Here is a 26,619-nt window from a genome sequence, read left to right on the forward strand (position 1 = left end):
AATGGTTAAGGGCGTTGGCATCTTTTCTTGTCACGAGGTGTTGAAAAGGTTATCCAAAAGTCGTAGGAGAAATTATAAAGTTATTGTCAAGTCTAATGCTTTCCTGGAACTACGCTTCGTTATTTTTCTTTGACTTGCTGAAGGTGTGTGTGTGTGTGTGTGTGTGTGTGTGTGTGTGTGTGTGTGCTCCGATGATGTACTTTATTGCATTTATACTGAGTCATACTGAGTTGCGCGATCATTTGTGGAAGGTTTTTATCTTAATAGTGACTGCTGAAGGAGAGAGAGAGAGAGAGAGAGAGAGAGAGAGAGAGAGAGAGACGGGGAATGGGGAGAAGCGCAAAAATATGAAGATTATCGTTCAATAGGAAACTAATAAAATATTGTTAACAAATTTGACAGTATATAAAAAAAAGGAAAGATACAGCAGAACCAACAGTGTTTGATCTCTGCTTAGGAAACTCGCACTAAATTATAAAGAGTACAATAAAACTAGAATTCTGCCTTCATCTTTAAGCAAAAAAAGAAAAAAAAGATTCACAAAAGAAGTTAAAATATAAGTTAATTTTAAAACTACAAAATAGCAAGAACATCCTACAAAAAAAAACCTACTAGTAAATATACGAAGAAAACTTCATCAAAAATATAAATTGAGATCATCTTCAGCCGAATAATGCAAAAATCACCTCAAAATTCAAATACACGAACTCTTAAACAACTTCAGATAAAAAAAAAAAAAATGCATCCCACGAAAAAAGAGAGAGAGAGAGAGAGAGAGAGAGAGAGAGAGAGAGAGAGAGAGAGAATAACTGAATCCCACGAAATAAGGTAAAAGAGAAAGAGAGAAAAGAACACTAACTTTTCCTCACTAACTTAACCCAAACCAGCCCTTCTAGTCTTTACCCTTCCCAAACCCCACCATTTTCTCCCGGCCCCTAAAGAGGAGAAGCGACCATCACCGAACACTGAGCGCTAAGAAATGACTGGCTGGAGCGCAGAGTATTGGCATTGGGGAGTAAAAAGCGAGTTTACAAGTATATTCTTTATTTACTTCTATTTTTTTTTTTTTTCGTTCGTTGGGGGTATTAACGAGAGAGAGAGAGAGAGAGAGAGAGACATATCATTCATCAAACTCTCTGTCTGTATCTATTTCCTTTCTAAAATCTTCAGCAATTTAAAAAGAGAAGCATCAGAATTACATAAGAAGAGGGTTATTTAAGTTATACATAAGTTGTGTAATAGTTATTTTGTCACATATTGCGCGTCTTACTTACAATTACTTTTGCCTTGCTTGTTCATAAATTTTATAAGCATCTATCTACCAATGTATCTCTACAGCTGAGTAGGTCAATCTATCAATTTATTTATTAATGTAGCTATCTATCAGTGTATTATAATCTATTGCTATCAAAATTTCTACTGTCAATCTATTAATGTATCTATCTATCGCTCTCAATTTCTCTATATAGCTGAATAGGTCAACCCATCAATCTATTAATGTGTCTATCTATCAGTGTAATACATCTCTCTCTCTCTCTCTCTCTCTCTCTCTCTCTCTCTCTCTCTCTCTCTCTCTCTCTCTCTCTCTCTCTCTCTCTCTCTCTCTCTCTCTCTCTCTCTCTCTCTCTCTCTCTCTCTCTCTCTCTCTCTCTCTCTCTCTCTCTCTCTCTCTCTCTCATTTCTCCTTCTCCAGCTGAATAGGTCAATCCATTAGGAACTCTTTACTACCGTACCTCTCTGGAAGTGGTGATCATGCATTCCTTTCTCCCCGTCAGTTCAAATATCCAGCTTTGCCAAGATATAAGTAACTTCACACCTAAGAAATAAAGGAAGATAAAATACAGTGATTGTGAAAGTATAATGCTTAAGAATACAAACGAGAAAAATTGCACATAGATACCCATTTTTGCATTAAGTTTTCTCTCCTTGATTCTTCTGCCATTATATCTTCAAGTTACTCTCTTCTCGCTCCTCTCCTCTCCTCTCTTCTCCTCTTCTCTTCTCTCCTCTCCTCTCCTCTCCTCGGCTGCCAAAAGAAGAGAGCGCAGAATTATGATTATGCAAAGAAGGAGAAGAATTAACAAAGGCTGATGAAAAAAAGAAAGAAAACGAGATATGTTAAGCCGGAGATGCTTCTTGGAATATACTCTCTCTCTCTCTCTCTCTCTCTCTCTCTCTCTCTCTCTCTCTCTCTCTCTCTCTCTCTCTCTCTCTGATACCTCCCAGCGAGCTAATAAAAATGGTGTGCTTGTAAGTTTTATTTCCTCACTAATGCTCTTACTTTGTGCTTGTTCACTTTCTTGGCGCCATGGTCTCTCTCTCTCTCTCTCTCTCTCTCTCTCTCTCTCTCTCTCTCTCTCTCTCGTAAATCACTCAAAATTATCCCGATTCCATTTTCTTATCTTGGTTACGATTTCATTTTTTTTTTTTTATGGAAATTTACGACTTGACCATTTTCTTTCCTTTTCAATATTTTTTTTTATTGTGTTACTTGTTTCTATTCCTTTTATTTTTTCTTTACTTTTTTTCTTGTACGTTTTATTCTGCGTTTTCTTTTATTTATTTTTTTCATTTTTTTTTTTTATTTTTGCTTTTGTGTCCTTAAGTTTGGGTTTCAGCTGTGATTTTATAGTCTTCGTATTTCCTCTCTCTCTCTCTCTCTCTCTCTCTCTCTCTCTCTCTCTCTCTCTCTCTCTCTCTCTCTCTCTCTCTCTCTCTCTCTCTCTCTCTCTCTCTCTCTCTCTCTCTCTCTCTCTCTCTCTCTCTCTCTCTCTCTCTCTCTCTCTCTCTCTCTCTCTCTCTCTCTCTCTCTCTCTCTCTCTCTCTCTCTCCTGTTTTCAATTATCATTATTAACTCGTATTACCTTCATTGGAGAATTATTAATGTCTATTGGCTCTATTTGACTTTAAAATATCTTTCATTGACGGTGTATAGAATTGTTGATAGCATTTCTTGTTTTTTGTTCCTATTTGATGTTTTGTCATTCTATGATAAATGTCTTCGTGCTGTTTTTATTTCTTTCTTCTTTTCATCAACCTGTTATTTTTTTATATTGTTTGCTCTTTATATATATTTCTTACCGTATTTTTATTTCAGTTTATTTTTTCGTTTGTTTTGAGAGAGAGAGAGAGAGAGAGAGAGAGAGAGAGAGAGAGAGATTACCGTATTATTTTTCCTTACTTGAGTTTCCTTCTCTCGTGCATAGAAAGAAAGACAGAAATGTTAATCTATCTAATTGTTTACTCGTTTGTCTGTATTGGCTGTGTATATCCTGTGTGTTTATTTATTTAGTTTTATTTGTGTAATTTTTTTTTTTACTTGTTTTTACTTTTGATTATTTTTTTAGGAGTGGTCTTTTTTTGTTATCTTGGCTATTATTTATTTTTTTTTTTTATTTGTGTCTTTTTTTCTTTTTATCTTGTGTATGTTTTCCCGTGTGCAGTGTTCCCTTGCTAGTGTGTAGTTGTTGTTTTTTTTTATATGTTTCCGTTTTCTCGTTAAGATTTTTTTTTTCTTTAGTTTGTCTTTGTTATACTATTATTGATTTTTTATTTAGTTTGCCTTTTTCAAAGTTATTAACAAACATTTTTTATTTTTCTGAATTTCACTGCTATTAATTTGCTTTTATTTCGGGAGGAGAAGCAATGAGCGGATTTTTTCTTGTGTATTTTATTTATTTATTTATTTATTTAGTAATTCATTCATTCATTCATTCATTTGTCTTCCTTTTTTTTAGCTTTCCCTTTGTACAGTAAAAAAGAACAACGAAGAAACCATTAAGTTATTCATTGGTGTGTTTCCTCTGCTGCAGGAAGGCGGAGGAGGAGGATGGGGCGTCGCGCGGTGACGGCGGCTGCAGTGACCGTGGCCTGGTGCGCTGCCACGGTCATGTGCCGCGTCCTCCTGACAGACTCACCCCTCGCCCGCACCCCGAGGGACGCCCACACCTGGCACACCAACAGCCTGAGTCGCGGGCGGGAGGACAGGCAGGGAGGGGAGAGGGGAGGTCACTTAGCGGGCCAGCAAGCGGACAACACCCCCGATGATGTGTACGGAAGTGGTGAGTGGCAGGCATTTCTCCCTCGCCTTATATGGGACTGACAAATAGTATGACCTTCCTGCCAAACAATGATGCATGTGTTCGTCTGTGTGTACGTGTGCTATTTCGTCACCTGCCAGACCCTTATTCTGAAACTTTGCCTTCACATCACGACTTTGACAAATTGTATGACTTTCCCGACAAACAATGATGCATGTGTTCGTCTATGTGTGCGTGTGTTTGTGTTATTTCGTCACCTACCAGGCTCTTATTCTGAAACTCTTTGCCCTCACAGAAAATATTTGAGAGGTGAGTGTTATTCTTGTTAATAATGTAGAGATCTTTATCACTAAAACCATAAGAAAGAAGCCCTTAAATAACTGCGCCACTACTTCAATTAACTTTTAACCCCTACAATACCATGACGTTTCCATAATCATTCTGGTTACTATTTGGTGATTTTATACAGCTTCAGAAACTCGTGGGGGATTAATATTGTGAAGACTGTGGCTATTAATATTCTGACCTTCATAGTACTTCCGTAGTGTAAATAAAATGGTCTAATCGTACACAAGTTCCACGGTGAGTGTCTCTCAGTATTAAAGGGGTTAAATGTAGTAGGGATACGACTTAGGTGTTCCAAAATGTTCCCTGATGTGTCTGGCAGTGTGATGTGTATACTCAGATCGTCATTCAATACCGTGTCTGTTTTATTACGGCAAACTCGCCCCATTGACTCCCAAGCTACAAAACTGTTGGAGAAAATGAGAAGAGAAGTGTGTCTGAAAATTGCACTTTATTATAAAAGAAATGTCTGCAGTGGAAAAAAAGTTACGATAGAAGACAACCTAAGAAACAAAAAATTAAGGGAAGTTGCAGAGAGCCATTTGACTTAAACGTGGCAGTCCCTCTATAAAATATAAAAATGTTTCGAAATTGACAGATACAACTAAAGGACAGAAGATACATGAAAAAAACAATAAAAAACAAGGGAAGTTGCAAGAAACCATCAGACCTATACGTGGCAGTCCCTCTATAAAACATAGCCACCTATTTCGTCGTCAAAATGGAGTCAAATTAGTAGCATTGTGAAGATATGCAAAGCTCGTGTTTACCTCCTTATGGCACCTTCGCGTCTCTTTCTCAGAACTCACCGTAAAAGAGGGAGATTATATAGCGTTACAATATGCCAAGCCTGTCTACCGTTAGTGCTCAAGGCCGACCGTTGTGTACTGTGTTCTTGTGTTCCGGGACAGTATTATGGGAAGCATTGAACTCTCGTGGAGTGTGTCCAAAGCCTACTAGAATGAGTAATCAGTTTTTCGTGTTTATCATTTGTGACGCAGTTTCCTTCTAAAAATATTTGGAAAGCTTTTAAATCCCATTAAGAGGGTTATTTATAGGCACTTTCTTAAAAAATACGTGATTTATAGTATTCAATCTTGTCCTTTTAAAGCATAATTATCCTATTTTAGAAAGGATGATCAGTCAAGTTCTTATAAGTGTTTTAAACCATTCACCGCATGCAGAGCTCCTCTTAAGCCATGACCAGGATTATCAAAACTTCCCTGGAAATCCCCCGTACCTTCCAGTAGTTCATATGTTAAAAATGGTAGAGGCGAGACGCTGGTGTCCTGAGACGCTCCCTAATGTACTAACTCTGCATCATGTATATTCTTCCACGGCAATTTTGTGTCGTTGTCTCGGAAATCATGTTTGAAAAATATTATGATAAGATGAATTACTGCATTATGATAACACTCAAAAGCATCTTTCGCACTGTCGACGCAGGAATCTAATACAGCTACATTATTTTCACAGCAATTTCCACCGTTAAGGAATGCAGTCTTGTGACAACATCTGCAGTAATTCTGTTTCTTTCTTGCCATGAGATCTCAAGGCCAGCTAACTTCGCAAATACTAATTACAATGTTTACCTCCCCCCTTTATAATATAGTAAGAGACCCTAATATTAACACGTTTTTATGTAAACGACTAACTCAAAGAAGTAAAGCAAAGAAAAGGAAAGATAAAATACTGATTTACAATCTTACTTTCTCCCCTTTTATGATATTAGTATTAAAATACTAATATTTCTTTATGGAAACCCAACCCGTGTAAACAACCGCTCGAGTAAAACTAGTAAAAAATCATCTTACCTTTTATGATACAAATTATTTTAATACTAATATTTCTTTATGGAAACCCAACCCGTGGAAACAACCTCGAGCCGAGGACAAACTAGTAAAAAAATCGTTCTAAATGCTAATTTAAGCATTATTTTTTCTCCTTATAACTACAGCAAGCTGTTCTAATAATGATACCTTGTAAGGAAACTACACCTAAAGGACAGACTAGTAAAAAAACACTTCATTTACAGTCGCTATACACTGCAGCATATGCCATTTTTTTTTTTTTATGTAAGAGAGGAAAGCTGGCCAAGGACAAATGAAAGTAACAGAAAAGCCCAGTTGGGATGCCAGTTCCCGTGCATGTCCAAGAGTCAGCCAAAGGAAAGTGATAGATGTCTTGAAACTTCCCTCGTGAATACACCTTAGACCGGGGGTGTGCGTGGGGTGAAGGAAGGGTTGAGGCGAGAGCGCTGGCTGCCCAATCCATGCAACTCACTCGGGCTGAGAGAGGGAGTGATAGACGCTCAAGGTCTTCAGGTGAAGGCTGGCCGCTCTCTGCCGGACTATCAGGAGTGGTGGCAGACGTTGACTCGTATAGACCCGTAGGAGGGAGGTACTGACAAGTAGGGGGGGGGGGGGAGGCGAGAACGTGGCCGACGGTCTAAACCAAAGTCGAGCTTCGAACTACTGTTTCGAAAAAAGACAACGGTAATAGTGTAGAAGGGGCTGGTAATTACCTTTACCTGTTAATGCAAAAGGGAGTGTGAGAGAGCAAGCATGTACAATAATGTGTTTTAGACATAACAAGGGTAGTTAGGTATTTCAGCCCTTACATATCCCCCTTTTTAAAATCTACTGCAAGTAAATTAAATCCGAAATTCCCAGTACCCAAAAATGCATGAAGTGGAGAACAAGAGTTTACTCCGTGGGACAGTGAATCAGCAGATCAGCTCCCACGTTGTCGCGTCCAGCAATGTGAAATACCCGATATGGATAATTTTGTAGTTCTAGAGCCCACATTAGTCGGCCATTGGAGCACTTTGAAGACTGAAGATACACGACGGGCTTGTTGTCTGTCTCCAGCAGGAACTCCTTCCCTTTGAGATAGTAGTCAAAACTAATTCACTCCAAATACGATGGCAAGGGCTTCCTTCTCCGTAGTCGCATACATCCGTTCACGGTCGAGCAGTTTACAACTGGCATAGGACACTGGATGAGGGGTCCCGTTGTCATACTGTAAAAGGACAGCCCCCAGTCCGTAGTTGGAAGCATCACACCTGAGGACGATTGAGGATGAAAGGGAGTGAAGGATCAGGGAGCCAAAGGATCAGCTTTGCCTTGAGATGATTGAAGCGGGACAGGAGATCCTCGGACCACTGTAAAGGTACCCACTGGGTCTTAAGAAGACTAGAAACAGGTCCAGTGAACTCAGAGGCCATAGGAATAAAACACCTATAAAAGGAGACCATACCAAGGAAGCTGCAAAGGTTTTTCTTCGTAGTCAGTGGGCTTACCTGCACGAGGGCCTTAGACTTGTCTTCCTGGGGACGTAGGTATACTCCGTCAAGATGGAACCCCAAGTACTGGAGAGAAGAGAACCCGAAGACACTTGGTGGGTTTAGCAGTGAGCTTGTGCAAGTGGAGTCGCTCCAGAACAGAGGTTATAGCGGCGAGGTAGCTGGGCCAATCTGTAGAGTAGATGAAGACATTGTCGAAGTAGAAAGTCACACTTGGAGGTTAGCCAAGACAATCCTCCTCAGGCAGAACACGCAGTGACGAGACAGAAGGGGAGACGACAGGATTCCATCAATCCTCTGTGGGTGGAGAAGGCAGTCAAAGGTTTAGCACGATCTGTCAAGGGGATCTGGTAGTAAGCTTAAACAAGATATAATTCTGAGAAGTAGGTGGTGCCAGAAAACTTGTGAAGGTCTGTCTCAACGGAACATGAAGGTTCGGCGTCGAACACAGTGATGGAGTCAAGCTGCCAATAATACATTGCCATTCTATAACTTCCATCGGACTTATACGAACCATCACTACCGGAGAACAGTGTGGTGAGCAAGATGGTTGGATGACACCCAGCTGGAGGAGTTCATCAACTTCACGCTCGAAGAAAGGGCGAAGGTGAATCAGCACAGGGCAAGTTTCTCTTAAATCCTACTGGCGCAGGTTAAGACGATGTCGTGCTGGAGAGCGGCGGTGCAGCCAGGCGTTACTGAAGAAACATCTGGGAAGGAGGAAGAGATTAGATCTAACGGCATCCGTTTATCCCAGTCGAGCGTCGAGTTGATGGATAGAGAGTCTGACGAGGCTGGTCCTGTTAAGCTGGTTTCATCACGAGAGACTTCATCTAAAATGTGCCAGATTTACTCGAGCTCTATGGAAGTACCTTTTAAGAAGGTTAGCATGGTATAATTTTGGTCCTCTGGGTTCATCAATGAGATAGTTTACTTTGTTTCTCCTCTCCAGGACTTTATAAGGACCATTCCAGGACAAAAGCAATCTTGTTTATTAGAGTCAGGGAGGAGAACAAGAACCTCATCACCAGGCTTGAATTGTCTGTCCTGAGATTTTAAGTCAAAGTAGGACTTCTACTTGGCAGTACTCACATCAGCTTCTTGGGCAGCGAGCTGAGCACAGTCTTGAAGTTTATCCCGCAGCTCGATGACGTACTGTAGACTGGTCCGGTCGTTCTCCTCCAAAAGCTTGTCCTCCCACAAATCCTTTAAAACCGAAAGGGGTCCCCACACAACCTGGGCATAGAGGAGGTCGAAGGCAGAGAAGCCGGTACGATCACTAGGTAGTTTCTGGAGAGCGAAAAGCGCAGGAGTAAGGTACCAATGCCACTCTCAGGGTTTTTCATGGCAAAGCTTCTGAAGGACGGCTTTGAGGGGACGATGCAACCTTTCTACCCGTCCGTTCCCAGCGTGATGGTACGGGATAGTGACTGTGGCTTCATGTCAATAAGTTTGTGGAGCTGGACCATCAGTTGCTGTATGAACCGAGTTCCTCTATCGCTGAGGATCTCAAGAGGAATTCCAACTCTGGAGAAGATGGAGAATAGTGCCTCAGCAACAGAGATGGAATCCACGTCCTTCAGAGGAATCACTTCAGGAAATCCTGTGGCCAAAGTCGATAAGAGTCAGTATGTACTTGTGGCCTTCGGAAGAAGGTGAAAGTGGCCCAATGACATCCACCGCCACCCAAGAAAAGGTCTGTCACCACAGGCAAGGGTTGGAGAGGAACAGGCTTGACCCACCCCCTTGATGACTTACGTTGGCAGATGTCGTAGGAGCGGCAGTAGTCTCGGATGTCTGAGGCCATGGCAGACTAGAAGAAGTGTTCACTTATCTTACCCTCAGTTTTCCTGCGAGAGAAATGACCGGCAAGGGGACTCATGGGCCACCTGGAGTACAACACCTCAACAGTCGGAAGGGACAGCCAGCACGCGTTTCCCAAGCTCTTTTGGATGTGTAGAGGAAACACTCACGATATAGTAGGACAGTAGCTAGTGAGGGACACGTTTCCTGTAAATGAGGAAAATCCGATAGTCACTTAAGAGGTTCCAAGCTGGGAAGAACAAGAGGGTGAAGGTGTTCCATGCCTCCAGAGCCAGCACAAGTTTGTACAGCACCTACACACTCGGCCATGGGTTGCAACACGACGTCAGGTCGAGTCGGGGCAGCTGCAGCACCATTCCCTTGTGAGTGGGAGACGGAGTCACGTGAGCAGGGAAAGGGTAGGCAGGATCGTCAGGTTTACGGGTTCCCGTAATGTCACCAAGCAGAACTGTTGCAAACTAGATTGGGGCTCGAACAACATTTGCCCAACCATCATAGTAAGGACACTTCAAGTAACATTTAACTACAGGGAACTGGTCAGCGCGGCCTAGGTAGTCATAAACGGTTACCTGTCTGCAATTGGTGGTGTCTATGTCAGGTAGGGCTTCCTCGGAGACTAGAAGACTGGAACAGCCAGTGTCGCTGAGAATGGTGGAGGTCCAAGAACCGTTTACAACACAGTAGGTAGACTTGGACACTTCCTTATCTCCCAAACAAACCCACCGTGAGTATTGAAGTACTGTCCCTTTTAAAAGGGCAAGGATTTTTAGGACACTGGGGCCGGAGGTGTCCTCCTTCGCTGCAGTTGAGACACTTCAGTGGAGGTAGGATGAAAGGTGCAGCTTCTGCATCTTTTTGTTACTTGACATGGAGTGGGACGTCTTCGGATATGCGTTACAATCGGAAGCCAAATCGTCTGCCAGCTGTACAGCTTCAAGAGATATTCCTCATTCCTTGACAAACAAACGAAGGTCTGGGGACAGAGGAAAGAAATTTATCAAACCATGAAATCCTTGAGAGCATCATAAGATCCAACTTTTGAAGACTCCAGCCATTGTTCAAATAGGCACTTACAGTGGATGCTGGACTGTTGGTAGGTTTCACCGGGCTAGATCTTACTCGATCTGAAGTCTTGTCTGGAGCCGTCAGGAGTCTTACAAGACTCCTCAGAAGGGCGGATGCTGGAATCCGCTGGACTGTTGGTAGGTTTCACCGGGCTAGATCTTGCTCGATCTGACGTCTTGTCTGAAGCCGTCAGGAGTCTTACAAGACTCCTCAGAAGGGCATTTTTCAAAAGAACAATCACTGATTATTTGGAGACAAAGCGAGGAATAAACTTTGCCTGCTTTTCCAGAGAGCAAGGCACCCAGTCTCACGGTGTAGAGGTCCTTATCAAGCTTCAGGAGTTCAGGTTGGTTAAGTAAGAATGCGATGTCTTCACCATCCTTGTAAGTTAGTATATGGGGACGGTCAATAGTCTCACCTTCAACTTTAATCGGCTTAGACGATGCCTAGAGTTGAGCCAGTTGAAGTCTATTCTGTCTCTAGTCGAAGCTTTGCCAACTCGAATTCGCTTTCTTGGCGCTCTTCTCTCGATCTCGCTCTTCTCTCTCAAACTGTTCTTGCTGCAACACATCCTGCCCCCATATCAACTCCAGTGAAGCCAAGCTCGATAGCTTGCGTCTTCAGCTGTTCAACATCTTGAAAGAAGGAAGAATTAAACTAACAAACAATTCCACACCACCACAGAGTAGTGTAAGAGGGGGAAATAGGGGGAGAACAGTTTACGGGTTCCCGTAATGTCACCAAGCAGAACTGTTGCAAACTAGATTGGGGCTCGAACAACATTGGCCCAACCATCATAGTAAGGACACTTCAAGTAACACCCGTAATGTCACCAAGCAGAACTGTTGCAAACTAGATTGGGGCTCGAACAACATTGGCCCAACCATCATAGTAAGGACACTTCAAGTAACATTTAACTACAGGGAACTGGTCAGCACGGCCTAGGTAGTCATAAACGGTTACCTGTCTGCAATTGGTGGTGTCTATGTCAGGTAGGGCTTCCTCGGAGACTAGAAGACTGGAACAGCCAGTGTCGCTGAGAATGGTGGAGGTCCAAGAACCGTTTACAACACAGTAGGTAGACTTGGACACTTCCTTATCTCCCAAACAAACCCACCGTGTGTATTGAAGTACTGTCCCTTTTAAAAGGGCAAGGATTTTTAGGACACTGGGGCCGGAGGTGTCCTCCTTCGCCGCAGTTGAGACACTTCAGTGGAGGTAGGATGAAGGGTGCAGCTTCTGCATCTTTTTGTTACTTGACATGGAGTGGGACGTCTTTGGATATGCGTTACAAGCGGAAGCCCAATCGTCTGCCAGCTGTACAGCTTCGAGAGATATTCCTCATTCCTTGACAAACAAACGAAGGTCTGGGGACAGAGGAAAGAAATTTATCAAACCATGAAATCCTTGAGAGCATCATAAGATCCAACTTTTGAAGACTCCAGCCATTGTTCAAATAGGCACTTACAGTGGATGCTGGACTGTTGGTAGGTTTCACCGGGCTAGATCTTGCTCGATCTGAAGTCTTGTCTGGAGCCGTCAGGAGTCTTACAAGACTCCTCAGAAGGGCGGATGCTGGAATCCGCTGGACTGTTGGTAGGTTTCACCGGGCTAGATCTTGCTCGATCTGACGTCTTGTCTGAAGCCGTCAGGAGTCTTACAAGACTCCTCAGAAGGGCATTTTTCAAAAGAACAATCACTGATTATTTGGAGACAAAGCAAGGAATAAACTTTACCTGCTTTTCCAGAGAGCAAGGCACCCAGTCTCACGGTGTAGAGGTCCTTATCAAGCTTCAGGAGTTCAGGTTGGTTAAGTAAGAATGCGATGTCTTCACCATCCTTGTAAGTTAGTATATGGGGACGGTCAATAGTCTCACCTTCAACTTTAATCGGCTTAGACGATGCCTAGAGTTGAGCCAGTTGAAGTCTATTCTGTCTCTAGTCGAAGCTTTGCCAACTCGAATTCGCTTTCTTGGCGCTCTTCTCTCGAGCTCGCTCTTCTCTCTCAAACTGTTCTTGCTGCAACACATCCTGCCCCCATACCAACTCCAGTGAAGCCAAGCTCGATAGCTTGCGTCTTCAGCTGTTCAACATCTTGAAAGAAGGAAGAATTAAACTAACAAACAATTCCACACCACCACAGAGTAGTGTAAGAGGGGGAAATAGGGGGAGAACAGTTTACGGGTTCCCGTAATGTCACCAAGCAGAACTGTTGCAAACTAGATTGGGGCTCGAACAACATTGGCCCAACCATCATAGTAAGGACACTTCAAGTAACATTTAACTACAGGGAACTGGTCAGCGCGGCCTAGGTAGTCATAAACGGTTACCTGTCTGCAATTGGTGGTGTCTATGTCAGGTAGGGCTTCCTCGGAGACTAGAAGACTGGAACAGCCAGTGTCGCTGAGAATGGTGGAGGTCCAAGAACCGTTTACAACACAGTAGGTAGACTTGGACACTTCCTTATCTCCCAAACAAACCCACCGTGAGTATTGAAGTACTGTCCCTTTTAAAAGGGCGAGGATTTTTAGGACACTGGGGCCGGTGTCGTCCTCCTTCGCCGCAGTTGAGACACTTCAGTGGAGGTAGGATGAAGGGTGCAGCTTCTGCATCTTTTTGTTACTTGACATGGAGTGGGACGTCTTTGGATATGCGTTACAAGCGGAAGCCCAATCGTCTGCCAGCTGTACAGCTTCAAGAGATATTCCCCATTCCTTGACAAACAAACGAAGGTCTGGGGACAGAGGAAAGAAATTTATCAAACCATGAAATCCTTGAGAGCATCATAAGATCCAACTTTTGAAGACTCCAGCCATTGTTCAAATAGGCACTTACAGTGGATGCTGGACTGTTGGTAGGTTTCACCGGGCTAGATCTTGCTCGATCTGAAGTCTTGTCTGGAGCCGTCAGGAGTCTTACAAGACTCCTCAGAAGGGCGGATGCTGGAATCCGCTGGACTGTTGGTAGGTTTCACCGGGCTAGATCTTGCTCGATCTGACGTCTTGTCTGAAGCCGTCAGGAGTCTTACAAGACTGCTCAGAAGGGCATTTTTCAAAAGAACAATCACTGATTATTTGGAGACAAAGCGAGGAATAAACTTTACCTGCTTTTCCAGAGAGCAAGGCACCCAGTCTCACGGTGTAGAGGTCCTTATCAAGCTTCAGGAGTTCAGGTTGGTTAAGTAAGAATGCGATGTCTTCACCATCCTTGTAAGTTAGTATATGGGGACAGAGTATATGGGGACGGTCAATAGTCTCACCTTCAACTTTAATCGGCTTAGACGATGCCTAGATGTCTTCACCATCCTTGTAAGTTAGTATATGGGGACGGAGTATATGGGGACGGTCAATAGTCTCACCTTCAACTTTAATCGGCTTAGACGACGCCTAGAGTTGAGCCAGTTGAAGTCTATTCTGTCTCTAGTCGAAGCTTTGCCAACTCGAATTCGCTTTCTTGGCGCTCTTCTCTCGAGCTCGCTCTTCTCTCTCAAACTGTTCTTGCTGCAACACATCCTGCCCCCATATCAACTCCAGTGAAGCCAAGCTCAATAGCTTGCGTCTTCAGCTGTTCAACATCTTGAAAGAAGGAAGAATTAAACTAAAACAACCAAGTTGCTCCAAAAAGACATGTGGAATGACAACCACAAGGCGACAGCAGTACGCCAAAACTCACTTCCGGGCCACGACAGTGAGTGCGTGCTGTCAGCGACTTACAATGGTCAGCAAGGACCTGAAACAAAACCTTAAAATTAAGAGTGGCGAGGTCACCACAATGTCAGTGCCAGGTTGGAGGTTCTATATCTAGCTAAAGGAGGAGCGTGTCAGGAACCACTGTAGACTAGAGAACTGGGGAGATTCTACTCAAACCAAGATTCAAGGAATTATAAAACACTTTAAAGTTAAATATAAATTATTAAGACAACACAAATACACCACAAAAACCAAAAGGTAGCAGGAACATCCACACCTACTCGGCCGGGAACCACACGGGACCTCAGGTCTTAACTCACCATGTTGTCTTGACGCGTAGAATACAATTGATGGAAGAAGGTACTTCTCCCACACAAAGTTCGTCGGCAGGAGCGCTGGAATACACCCTAGACCGGGTGTGTGGGTGGAGTGAAGGAAGGGTTGAGGCGAGAACGTTGGCAGTCCAATCCAGTCAAACCATGCAACTCGCTCGGGCTGACAGAAGGAGTGATAGACGCTCAATGTCTTCTTCCGGTGAACGCTGGCCGCTCTCTGCCGGACTATCAGGAGTGGTGGCAGACGTTGATTCGTATAGACCCGTAGGAGGGAGGTACCGACAAGGAGGGGGGGAGGCGACAACGTGGCTGACCCCCTAAACCAAACTCGAGCTTCGAACTACTGTTTCGAAAAAAAAAGACAACTGTAATAGTGTAAAAGGGGCTGGTAATTACCTTTACCTGTTAATGCAAAAGGGTGTGTGTGTGTGTGTATGTATGTGTGTGTGTGTGTGTGTGTGGGTGGGTGGGTGGGTGGGTGGGTGGGTGTGTGTGTGTGTGTGTGTGTGGGTGGGTGGGTGTGTGCGCGCGCGCGAGCAAGCATGTACAATAATGTGTTTTATACATAACAAGGGTAGTTAGGTACTTCGGCCCTTACATTATATATATATATATATATATATATATATATATATATATATATATATATATATATATATATATATATATATATATATATATATATATATATATATATATATATATATATATATATATATATATATATATATATATATATATATATATATATATATATATATATATATATATATATATATATATATATATATATATATATATATATATATATATATATATATATATATATATATATATATATATATATATATATATATATATATATATATATATATATATATATATATATATATATATTGTGCATCGTGTCAGTGTCTATATACAAACGCTATTTTGCACAAATAAAGAAATAAAGGAGCAGGGAAATGCGGACCAACAAAGAGGAATCAAGTTAGGGTAAACATACAGGAAGAATCGAGATACGAAAAAAAAAATAATTTGTATTGGTTGTCCACCGCATCTTTGTACCGATAAATAGCTACTCTCCACCAGTAAAGAAGGAAGAGAATGCGAACCAACCACAAGGAGTCAAGTAAGGGTAAAGTCGCCTTCCTTTTTAAGACAACAAGTGGAGGTTAGTATGAGGAGAGAACACGGCAAAAAAGCCTCGGATACCTGTACTTGGCGGCCATGGCGTGAACCTGTTTGAGCGGTGACGGGGTGTGACGGCATGCCTCCCTGGGCCACGATGCTTGCTTGGTGCTCCGGTCCCTCCCACCACCAGCCCACCACCCCTGCAGCAGTAACCCTTGTTCTTCATGGTGGTGGTGGTGGTGATGTAGAACAAGAACATAAAGGAGAAGTAGTAGTAGTAGTATATATATATATATATATATATATATATATATATATATATATATATATATATATATATATATATATATATATATATATATATATATATATATATATATATATATATATATATATATATATATATATATATATATATATATATATATATATATATATATATATATATATATATATATATATATATATATATATATATATATATATATATATATATATATATATATATATATATATATATATATATATATATATATATATATATATATATATATATATATATATATATATATATATATATATATATATATATATATATATATATATATATATATATATATATATATATATATATATATATATATATATATATATATATATATATATATATATATATATATATATATATATATATATATATATATATATATATATATATATATATATATATATATATATATATATATATATATATATATATATATATATATATATATATATATATATATATATATATATATATATATATATATATATATATATATATATATATATATATATATATATATATATATATATATATATATATATATATATATATATATATATATATATATATAGCAGTAGCACTCGTCGTTTTGCTATAAATGTAGTAGCAATAGTAGTAGTAGTAGTAGCAGTAGTAGTAGTAATAGTAATAGTAAAAGTAATAGTAGTAGCACCACCACCACCACCACCACCATCAGAAGCAACAGCAACAGCAACAGCAACAGCAGTAGTAGTAGTAGCAGTAGATCATCACCTTCACCTTTACCACCCCACACCTACTCACTCACTCACAACAATATACGCTGCCACAAACACCCTCTCAAGGACCAACACGTCGACTGCTGTTAGCGCTATCCTGGCGTGTCGATGACCTCAGTTTTATATACGAAAGCTGGCTGTTATGTGAGGAGTGAGTGCACGTCCTCGCCGCGGGGCAGAGGCAGTAGCCAGGACCCTGAGCCAGAGGACTAAGGGGCAGGACAAGTAACATTCACTAGCACGCTTACCCAGGTGGTGGTGGTGGTGGTTCAGGGTTCGTCCGTAGAGAGACCTATCGGGGAATCCCTTATATTGTGGTCCTGAAGGGCGTCCAGACACTGGTAGGAAAATAAGGACTTTGTAAACTTAACCCTTTTAGTACTGGGACACATTTTTACCTGAGATTTGTGTACCATTAAACCATTTTATTGACACTTGCAAGGGTCTATGAAGGTCACAAGATTAATAGCCACAGTCTTCACTATTTTAATATCCTCCTAGAAGTTTTTGAAGCTTCTTAAAATAATCAAATAGTAACCAGGATGAATATGGAAACGAGTCGTGGTACTTAAGAGGTTAGATATCAGTTTCCTGTAATCTGAGAGCTGAATGTTAGGTTGATACGGGATGACATATGGATAATATATAATTAGGTATTGCATAGTTTTCTTCATTTCCTTTTGTCTCTTCCAACAATACTAAAAGGTTTAAGGGCGTTACATATTTTATCTGTGGGGTTCATGTGACGCTTTCGTTGCTGCGTCTTGCTCGTAATTTATTCAGTTATCCAGTCCTGAAATAAGTGATAAACTGCCATTATTTCATTATAACCACCATTATCATAACTACCTGTTTTCGCCACCACCTGGGACACGCTTCGTTCTTCATTGATATATCTTCGTCATCTACCACACCTCGCTATCTTCACCACCACTATCACCACCATACACCTCATCCTCCATTACTAGAATCACCATTATCACCACACTCCATCACACCACAATCACCATCACAACTACCACTATCACCACTCAACTACATATCAAATTGTTCGATTTTATGCATGAATAAGCATGTTGTCGGTACGTGTAAGTCTTTGTAGTCGCCACAAAGGAGATCCTGGTGTAAGTACTAAATTTGATTCTGTCTCGAGGGCTTCCCAACTCGTCTGCTTCCCTCCCCACTTGTCCTGGGGTTCTTAACTTAATGGGTGTACGCTTCAGGAAAATATTTGTGTCTTGTTCAATGACCTGTTATAAGATTAGAAATACTTTGGAGTTACGCATGTGATTTTCTTTTTTCTCCTTCTACTGTCACCTCGTTTTCTTTGGTAGTGGTGACCAACATAATTCAGGATGAGGGGGGACTTCTTCAGCGTGTCATTTGTGATTACTGTACTGTGAAGGTTATTCCTATTGGCGGTGAAAGCGAGTACACTTTTCTTCCTTTTCCTTAGCTGGAGAGAAAAAAAAAACACGCACACGCACAATCGTACTGGCACTCGCCCTCCGGCTTCACCACACACACACACATACACACAGCTGTCATGACCGAGAAATATGTTATTTTCAACCTACAATCTCAGTCACCCCTGAGGCCTCGTCTGCCCTTCCTTGAACACTCACATTCTCTCCCAACACCACATCATCCCTCCCTCTCCCAGTACACAGCTCTCTTCCTCGCGTCGTGCCAGTTTCTTGTTCCCTAGATCCGCCACCTTTGCACTCCCTCCCTCAGCAGCTCCTGGTCTCTTTTGCTTTTTACCAATCTGGTTTTATTTTCCTTAGCACCTTTTTTTTGGGGGGGGCGCTTCCTCCTTTCCCTTTTATCTCTTCTCTTTTCTCTACCTATAGCTACATTTGTCCAGTCTCTCTCTCTCTCTCTCTCTCTCTCTCTCTCTCTCTCTCTCTCTTATGAACCACAACTGTTTCCTTAACATCTTTAACATCACGCCTTTATCGGTCATTCATTCTCAGCCTATCTCTCTTACAGCATCCCTTTCACTTCGCCTATTCCTGCTCACCCAGTACTACTTCTGCTGTATCAAAACACTCTTCGACTTTGTCTTACTCTTATACTAGACATTCATTTTCACTGTTTCTCTCATAGCATCCCTTTCATTTCTCATTCATTCTTCCTCATCCAATACTTTCTCTCCATCAAAGTACAGTTCCTCTTAATGCTTGTCTGTCTCCTCATTATACTACTCTCTTCTCTATCTTTATTTTTTTTTTTCTGTTCTGTCTACGATATTCTTCTTCAAAACTGTCTTTTCCTACACTCCACTTTCCATTTAACATATGTGGACCTCTCCAGAAGCTGCTTTTATCTCCATTCCTTTTAGTACTGTCCATTTTTTCTTTTATATATTTTTTTTCATGCCTTCTGTTTAGTTCTCTCTTGTTTTTCCTTATCCCTTTCAGTAGCCTATGTTTTTTCTTTGTTATCATTACATCATCCCTCCTGTAGGCTACCAATTTCTATCCTGTTTTCTATTATCTAGTTTACTAATAGTGCACTTCAGTATGTATCCTCTCTATAGATCAGCGTGTGCCTCAGTACCTGTTCTCTAACCTCATGTGGTCTCTCTCGTCGGCAGTGGGCAAGGTGGACACTGAGAGGACGCTCCTGAGGGAGTGGATTGAGGACCCTGAAGTAACACCTGGGCTCTTTCAAGGGGACATGATGATCTCCTCCCCGGATGTAAGTGTTGGGATTATGTGCACCTGAGAGAGAGAGAGAGAGAGAGAGAGTTTAAGTGAATGTTTTGACATGATAGCTGTAATAGTTATAGTTAATTGATTATGTTTTAAAATTTGCATGCTTTAATTAAACTTAGGATACTGCATACATCTAAACAAACATGCACACACTCATAATTTTGTTTGCAGACCTCACTAACCATCAACTACACTCTTTTCCTCCTCCTCCTCTTCCTCCTCCTTCTTTTCTCTCTTCCTTCTTTGCCTCCAACAGTAACAATACCATATTCACCACCACCACCTGCACATTTTACCATCTTCTCATTACCCCAATATCTAACGTCACTCCCTCCCGTAGCTGCTCCCCATGAGCACCCGAGTGGCCGTCAACTGGGACAAGTTTCCTGAGCGTCGCTGGGGCAATGCCACGGTGCCCTACGTCATCAGCAAACTCTACGGTGAGGCTCATAGGGAGGAGGGGCACTAGTACACTGAAGAGAGTCCTTTCACCCTTGATCACTGGTAGTATTAAGCCTGAATGAACTAAAATAGAACTATAGGCAGAGGTTTGAATCTTATGACAACTTGTTTGCTTCCAGTAGTGTTTTTTGAAGGTGCTTTGCTGCTCTAGATTTGCCTTAGAGGATTTTATTGGATCTTCAAAGCTATATTGTATTTTTTGTTTGAGTAAGCTTAGATGTAGAATTATTGGCACTAAGAGATTTTAGTTCCTTTGCCACTTCTTTTGCTGTCACTGATACCTTTCAAAATGATATTCTTTGCATTAAGAGTCCAAGAAATCCTAATGAAGGCTGTGTTTCCAGGCACCAGTGAGAGGAAGATGATCATGCTGGCCCTCCACTCTCTGGACTTCCTCACCTGCATCAAGTTTGTGCCATGGGATGAAGTGACAAAAGACTACCTCCTCATCTGGCCCATGGAGAGACCAAAAGGGTGGGTGCATCTCTTTGGTTGTTACTACATTCAGTCTCACCATTAATATAAAGAAACATCAGACAAATTTATAGATACGTATAGAGATTTGATGGGTCAACTTGCATCTCTTGCTCCTCGGGTAAAGTGCTTGGAGTTCCTGGTTTACTTCTTAACACAGCACCTTTCTCCTAGAGCTCAGATTATTTGAGTTTCTTAGTCTATTTCTCAGTATTTCATTGAATTTGTTGTGTTGTTTTTACACCTTAGTTTGAAGGGATACAAATGGAAATGCCTGAGGTTGATGTGAAGCACATTGCCTTGTGTAGGCCTTCTTGTGCTCTTCCATACATTCCTATTATTCTCTTTCTTTTCTTTTGTGAAGGTTGATGGTTTTATATTTTTGGTGCATTTTGTATTCAGTTTTTCTTAATGCTTGCACTACAATATGCAACAACTCACAGCACTAAGAGCATTGTGTGGAACCCTTGTAAGTACCTATGAGGAATAAGAGAATAAAAGAAAACTAATTTGGTTATTTTGGGAAAGTAGCTGAAGAGAAAAAATGATGTCTTGGATTCATTGTTAATGAAGGAAAGATATCAAATACATAGCAATGAAAGTGACAAATTAGAAAAATTTGATATTTTTTGGGATAATATGTTCCTATTTTTCTATTTATCATTAGGATTTGTGAAAGACTATCAACTGAAAATTATAAATTTTCAGGTGATAGAATTTCTTGTCTCAGGAACTGCACAGTGACTGGCAGTACATTCCCCAAGAACTACCTTGGAACTTGACATTCATTATGGTCCCAATGGTTGAGGCTGTGTCCTCCTGGTCACGAGCTTAATCACTGGTTGGCTACAGTTTCTCATGGCTAAAATTTTATTCTGCATTCACATTAATTTCTCAGTGTTTGTGTGTACTGGCCTTTGAGACATTACAGCTTTATGTTTCTATTATGTACTATTATTTTATGACAGGATAATATTCTTTTAAGATCAGTTTTGTTTCATGCATTGATGCTTCCATGTCATCTGTGAATACATATTTTAAAGCCTGATGAATATTAGTAAAGAACCAGAGTGAACATCAACATCAGTATCAAGTTATTCCTTTAGATCAGTCTTGTCTTGCCATATATCATGCAATCAATAGCTTTTCATCTCATCAATTCCCCTCCTCTGACTGACTGTCTTCAGCCTCTTTCTTACTGACGAAATGTTGCATCTCTTTCTATCTTTTATTGCTATTTTCATGCTGACTACTCTACTAATCTTGCTAACTGCATGTCTCCCCTCCTCCTGCAGTCTCACTGCACAATGCTTTCTTCTTCCTCTCATCCCTATTCTGTCCAACTCTTTAATACTACAAGAGTTAACCAGTATTCTCAGTCACTCATACCTTTCTCTGATAAACTCTGGAACTGCCTGCCTGCTTTTGTATTTCCATCTTACTACAACTTGACTTCTTTTAAGAGGGAGGTTCCAAGACATTTGTCTCTGTCTTTCTGCTAATTCTTTCCAATCTTTTAAGGAACTTGCATTTGAAGTGGGCTTTTTTTTTTTTTTCTAGTTTCCCTCTTGCATAGAAAAAAAATCTGTGTGTGTGTGTGTGTGTGTGTGTGTGTGTGTGTGTGTGTGTGTGTGTGTGTGTGTGTGTGTGTGTGTGTGTGTTTTACCTAGTTGTATTTACCTAGTTATATTACAGAGCTTGAACAGGGCTCACACTCATAGTGACCTCTCTCCATATCAAATTTTATCCAAATTTTTCTTAAATATATGCACATTTTCTTTTGTTACAATCTCTTATCTCAAGTTATTCCAGATATCCACCTCTCTATGTAGAAAAGTAAATGTTTTAATGTTCCTCAAACATTGACTCTTCATGATCTTGGAGTGTTCTCTCATCCCTTTATCTCCATCTTCTGTCAGTGATACCAGGTCTTGTCTTTTCCATATGGTTTACTATTTTATTAATCGTTATTAGATCTCTTCTGTCTTATCTATCTTTTCAAAGTTGGTATTCCCACTTCCAGCAATCTTTCTTCATAAGCAAGATCCTTTATCTCTGGCAGCATTTTTGTAGCTGTCCTTTGAATTCTTTCTATTTTCCTGACACCCTTTTGCATATGTGGAGACCACAGCATTGCTGCATATTCAAGTCTGGGTCTTATCATAGTAGTTATGATTTTTTTTTATCATACTCTTATCCATGTAATTAAACACCAGCCTGATATTTGTTAGTGTCTTATATGTTGAAGTCATTTATGTGTATTTCTGGGGTCAGGGTGTCCTAGGTCTTTTCTTCCTTCCTCTTCATTATAATGTCTTCTTCCATTTTATATTCCAACTTAAGTCTTTTATTACTTTTATCCATTTTGATCACATGATATTTCTTTCCATTAAATTCTAGTTTCCACTTTTGGCTCCACTCCCAGATCTTATGCAGTTTCATACAGTCTTCCTTGCTCTTTATTACTCTCAATAGTTTTGCATCATCTGCAAACAGATTTATTTAGCTACTCAAGCCCTCTTGCATATCAATCATTAATTAATATTTGGAACATTATTGGTGCCAGCACTTATCCCTTTAGTATGCTACTAGTAAACGTTTAACTTTTTACGTGTGTCACCAAGCCAACATTCCTCATTACAGAGCAAGCTCAGAGCTCATAGACTGATCTTCAGATAGGACTAAGACCACACCAGACTCCACACACCAGGAAAGTGAGGCCACAACCCGTCAAAATACATGCCATACTTACTTGCTGCTTGGTGCCTCGCGGCACCTGGGACTCGAACCCAGGCCTTCTTGGTTGTGAGCCAAGTATGCTGACCACTATACTATGTAGTGTGTGTGTGTGTGTAGATATCCTTCTTACAAGGCCAAAAATACCTGAGTTGTGCTTGTTTACAAGTTTTGTCCTTCCCTGGGTGTGATCCATGACAGCTGTCATGAAATATCACTCATACATCATGAACCATTGTATGTAAAGTTCTCTAATCCAGAATTGGGTTAATTTTATATAAATCCGTTTACTGCTATGGTTATATTTTGTTTTCAGGTCAATGTAAAAATTTATCTTGCATAGAGACACAGAAAAGAAGAAAAAAAATATTTTTGTCTCTTCTGTTATACAGATTATCTAAGTGACTATAGTACAAAGAATCTACCTTAAAATGTTGTAAATGGCTATGGGAGAAAATTTGTTTAGCAATGAATGAGTGAAAAGAATGTGAGCAATAGTTGAGGTCCTGAGTGATGTCTTCATTCACCAAGAGAATGCGGTGTGGAGTGGCTGCTGACATAGATAGCACTTAATAAGATTAAAAGCAGACAGAGTTGAGATGGCATTGAGAGGTCACGGTGTTAGAACTGAATGCCAACTATAATGGCTGTAACTTCTTTGCAAGTAATGCTAAAGTACTTATTTTATCCCTTGGAAAACCTCAGCAGTAGTCTGGCCACATAGTTTTATACATTTATGGGTTTATTTGGATGAAATGTTTTCATCGTGTTTTTATTCACCATTTATTGTTCAATGTATATTTATATAAAAAGCCATATATTTTTGTAAACATATTTTGTTTATAAACTACTACTGTACATGCACCACTTTGTCTCTGTTTTTGTCTTCACTGCACTGTGTTATTAAGGTAGCATTCACCTCTTCTCTAACCACCTCACTGGATCTTCTCTTCCGGATTAAAGGTGCTGGTCTTTTGTTGGGAAGAGAGGTGGCCAGCAGGTTGTGTCCCTCCAGGCACCAGATGAGTATTCCAAGCGGTGCTTCATCTCATTAGGGAAGGTCATCCATGAGTTGCTCCATGCCCTAGGAATGTTCCACGAGCAGTCACGCCCAGACCGGGATGAGCACATCGACATCATCACCGAGAACATCATCCCTGGTGAGTGGACATTACATCTTTATTTGTTTTTGCCTCTGTATTTTTTCATGAATGAGGTGAGTTCCTAGAAAGTTAAAGTGTCATGTTTTGTTGATATGCCTGTTGGTCATTATTCAACACTATACACACAAAAGGACTCCGTCTTATCAGATTATGTGCATAAAGCTAGACAGATACAAATGAAGGACAACTTGCATTTTTCAATAAATCTTAAATGAAAAGTTGTTCCTAAAATGAGACAGCATAAAGTTTTAATATTTTTTTTCTCCTCTTTTTTTCTCTTTTTTTTTTGACATATTTTTAAGATCTTTAATGATGAATGTGTACAATGTGTTTATGTGTTTGTAAACTTGGGTAAAGGACAATACATTTACATTTCAAAATTCACAAATTGAACATTCATAAATCACAAATCACATGTTCTGTTATTGTATCCCAGACCACTCACTGAACTTCAAAACTCACTGACTTAATATTCAGTTCCTCTAGTTTTGGCAGCCACTAACCAGGGAATGTCTCAGCAGATTACATCGGTAACTTCAGGAAGCAGAGTGCAGACAACACCACTTTCCCCTTCAGGTACGACTACAACTCTGTCATGCACTACGGCAGCAACTTCTTCAGGTGGGTCATGTGTCTGGCTTTCTGTCATTCACATTATGCCAAATCAATTAATCATCTTTCTATGTAGGTACTTTGCTTACTTACTGATGTACTTTCTCTTATTTTACTACAACTTACAACATACTACATAGAAACATTCCTTTTGTATAGAACAGGAAAGTTTACATATATTGTATTTCAGTATCCAAAATAAGAGAGAAGAAAATCTCTCTCTCTCTCTCTCTCTCTCTCTCTCTCTCTCTCTCTCTCTCTCTCTCTCTCTCTCTCTCTCTCTCTCTCTCTCTCTCTCTCTCTCTCTCTCTCTCTCTCTCTCTCTCTCTCTCTCTCTCTCTCTCTCTCTCAAATAAGGATATGAGAGAAGAGTGAGGGAATTAGATTATGTCATGCAGGGACAGAAATTCAGTAAAGACTCCTCTGTCATGGCCATTACCTTTAGGCATCAAACATGAAGGCTTGGGAAGCTGAACAGAAGCCGTGGTGAAGTATCAGTTGAAATGGTGGGAGCATTTTGTCAGTATGACATACAAAGCAAGTCATATGTTTAAATTTATGTGGAATTTTGGTTTTAATGTTCATCACAAAAAGTCATAAATAATTCAAATAAAGCACACTGGTCCCTACAAAGTTCAGTATGAGTGATTGCCTTCCTGTAGGATGATGGGGATGGAGGGCCTGCAGAACCTTTTGATGCTGTTTTTGTAGTATGAAGTGGTTGCCTTCTTGTAGCGTGACCCTTTAGTGGGAACATCCAGGGGCTCTTTGGTCTTGAGGAGGAAGTAGATTTCTGCGAGTTGCAATGCTGCAATCATTTGATTCTGTCTGATTTTGAATTACTTTTATGCATATTATTTTATGGTATTACTCATCTTACCATATATGTTTTTGGGGCTGTTTTTTTTTTTTTTTTTTTTTTTTTTTGGGGGGAGGAAGGGAGGGCCTGCAGATTCTTTTGATGCTGTTGTTGTAGTTTTTTTACACCAACCAATCAGTCAATTTTTCTTTGTGATGGAAAGGCAAAGTACCATTATTGCTGCTCACAGTATTTCTTTTAGTACTGACTGTGATTTCAATCAGCTCTGTTTCCTGGAAAGTCTTCTACATATTTCCAGTTATCATCATAATATATATTGTTCAACCAATAGAAAGACTGCATATGTGATGTTGTGTGACTCATCTAACTTGTGGAGACTTCCTTCCACACCATCCCAAGATTGCAAGACTGAAGAATCCATCTCCACATATCTCTTTTGCCTTTACAGTGTGTCAAATAATACAAGAAAATAATTGTAGTGTCAAGATGGTTAAGTGGTTATAGAACTCATTCTTTTTAACAATGGATATTTTTGTCTCAACAGTTTTAATTTGAACAAGCCAACCATTGTACCGAAGGTGAAGGGGGCCAAGATTGGACAGCGCATCATGATGAGCAAACTGGACTGCCTCAAGCTCAATGAACTATACGGCTGCCTTGACAATCCCTTCAACAAGGAAAAGTACACTGCCTTGTGCACATATTTGGGTTACTGACATTTTTTATATTATTTATTATTCTATGGGTATTTATTTTGGGGGGCATTGTGTGAAGTGTGTTTATACCTGAAAATATATATATAGAAATATC

At 40.3% G+C, this 26,619-nt stretch overlaps 2 protein-coding genes across 22 annotated transcripts in view; one reads left to right on the forward strand and one right to left on the reverse strand.

Moving 5' to 3' along the window:
- LOC123516885 (hatching enzyme 1.2-like) overlaps positions 1-26,619 on the forward strand; it is an 86,692-nt gene extending 60,073 nt beyond the window's left edge. For 2 of the 3 annotated variants that reach the window (XM_045276608.1, XM_045276609.1), the window contains exons 2-8: positions 3,813-4,061; positions 19,422-19,525; positions 19,883-19,982; positions 20,349-20,478; positions 24,178-24,374; positions 24,899-24,998; positions 26,354-26,619. In XM_045276608.1, the coding sequence (XP_045132543.1) occupies positions 3,813-4,061; positions 19,422-19,525; positions 19,883-19,982; positions 20,349-20,478; positions 24,178-24,374; positions 24,899-24,998; positions 26,354-26,525 (1,052 nt within the window). In that variant the 3' untranslated portion in view covers positions 26,526-26,619. Of the gene's footprint in view, positions 1-3,812; positions 4,062-19,421; positions 19,526-19,882; positions 19,983-20,348; positions 20,479-24,177; positions 24,375-24,895; positions 24,999-26,353 lie in introns of all 3 variants that reach the window. The other variant, XM_045276607.1, reaches the window with a different exon arrangement.
- On the reverse strand, positions 6,396-14,831 carry LOC123516886. Of its 19 annotated transcripts, none has more exons than XR_006678314.1 (11): positions 14,588-14,831; positions 13,682-14,153; positions 13,414-13,584; positions 12,909-13,312; positions 12,047-12,672; positions 11,542-11,945; positions 10,997-11,213; positions 8,782-10,486; positions 8,204-8,399; positions 7,687-7,986; positions 6,396-7,449 (listed from the first exon to the last, which is right to left on the reverse strand). XR_006678314.1 is itself a non-coding variant. In XM_045276610.1 (5 exons), exons 2-4 carry the CDS (start codon positions 14,087-14,089, stop codon positions 13,448-13,450), a joined length of 393 nt encoding a protein of 130 aa, XP_045132545.1. In that variant the 5' UTR covers positions 14,090-14,153; positions 14,588-14,831; the 3' UTR covers positions 12,679-13,312; positions 13,414-13,447. The 19 variants fall into 19 exon arrangements, 1 of the variants encoding a protein (XP_045132545.1); XR_006678317.1 differs by having other exon boundaries at positions 12,047-12,217; positions 12,315-12,672; positions 13,414-14,153; XR_006678321.1 differs by having other exon boundaries at positions 12,456-12,672; positions 13,414-14,153.

The sequence above is a fragment of the Portunus trituberculatus genome, chromosome 41 (genome assembly GCF_017591435.1).
Source record: "Portunus trituberculatus isolate SZX2019 chromosome 41, ASM1759143v1, whole genome shotgun sequence".
Classification (NCBI taxonomy): domain Eukaryota; kingdom Metazoa; phylum Arthropoda; class Malacostraca; order Decapoda; family Portunidae; genus Portunus; species Portunus trituberculatus.

Bases quoted from the DNA above. Each gene is read 5' to 3' on its own strand.
- LOC123516886 (XM_045276610.1), bottom strand. From the start codon at position 14,089: ATGTGTTGCAGCAAGAACAGTTTGAGAGAGAAGAGCGAGCTCGAGAGA. The intron at 13,785-13,936 runs GTGAGACTATTG...CTAACTTACAAG, and splicing joins TAAGCCGATTAAAGTTGAAG to GATGGTGAAGACATCGCATT. The intron at 13,585-13,681 runs GTAAAGTTTATT...TGACGGCTTCAG, and splicing joins CTTGCTCTCTGGAAAAGCAG to ACAAGACGTCAGATCGAGCA.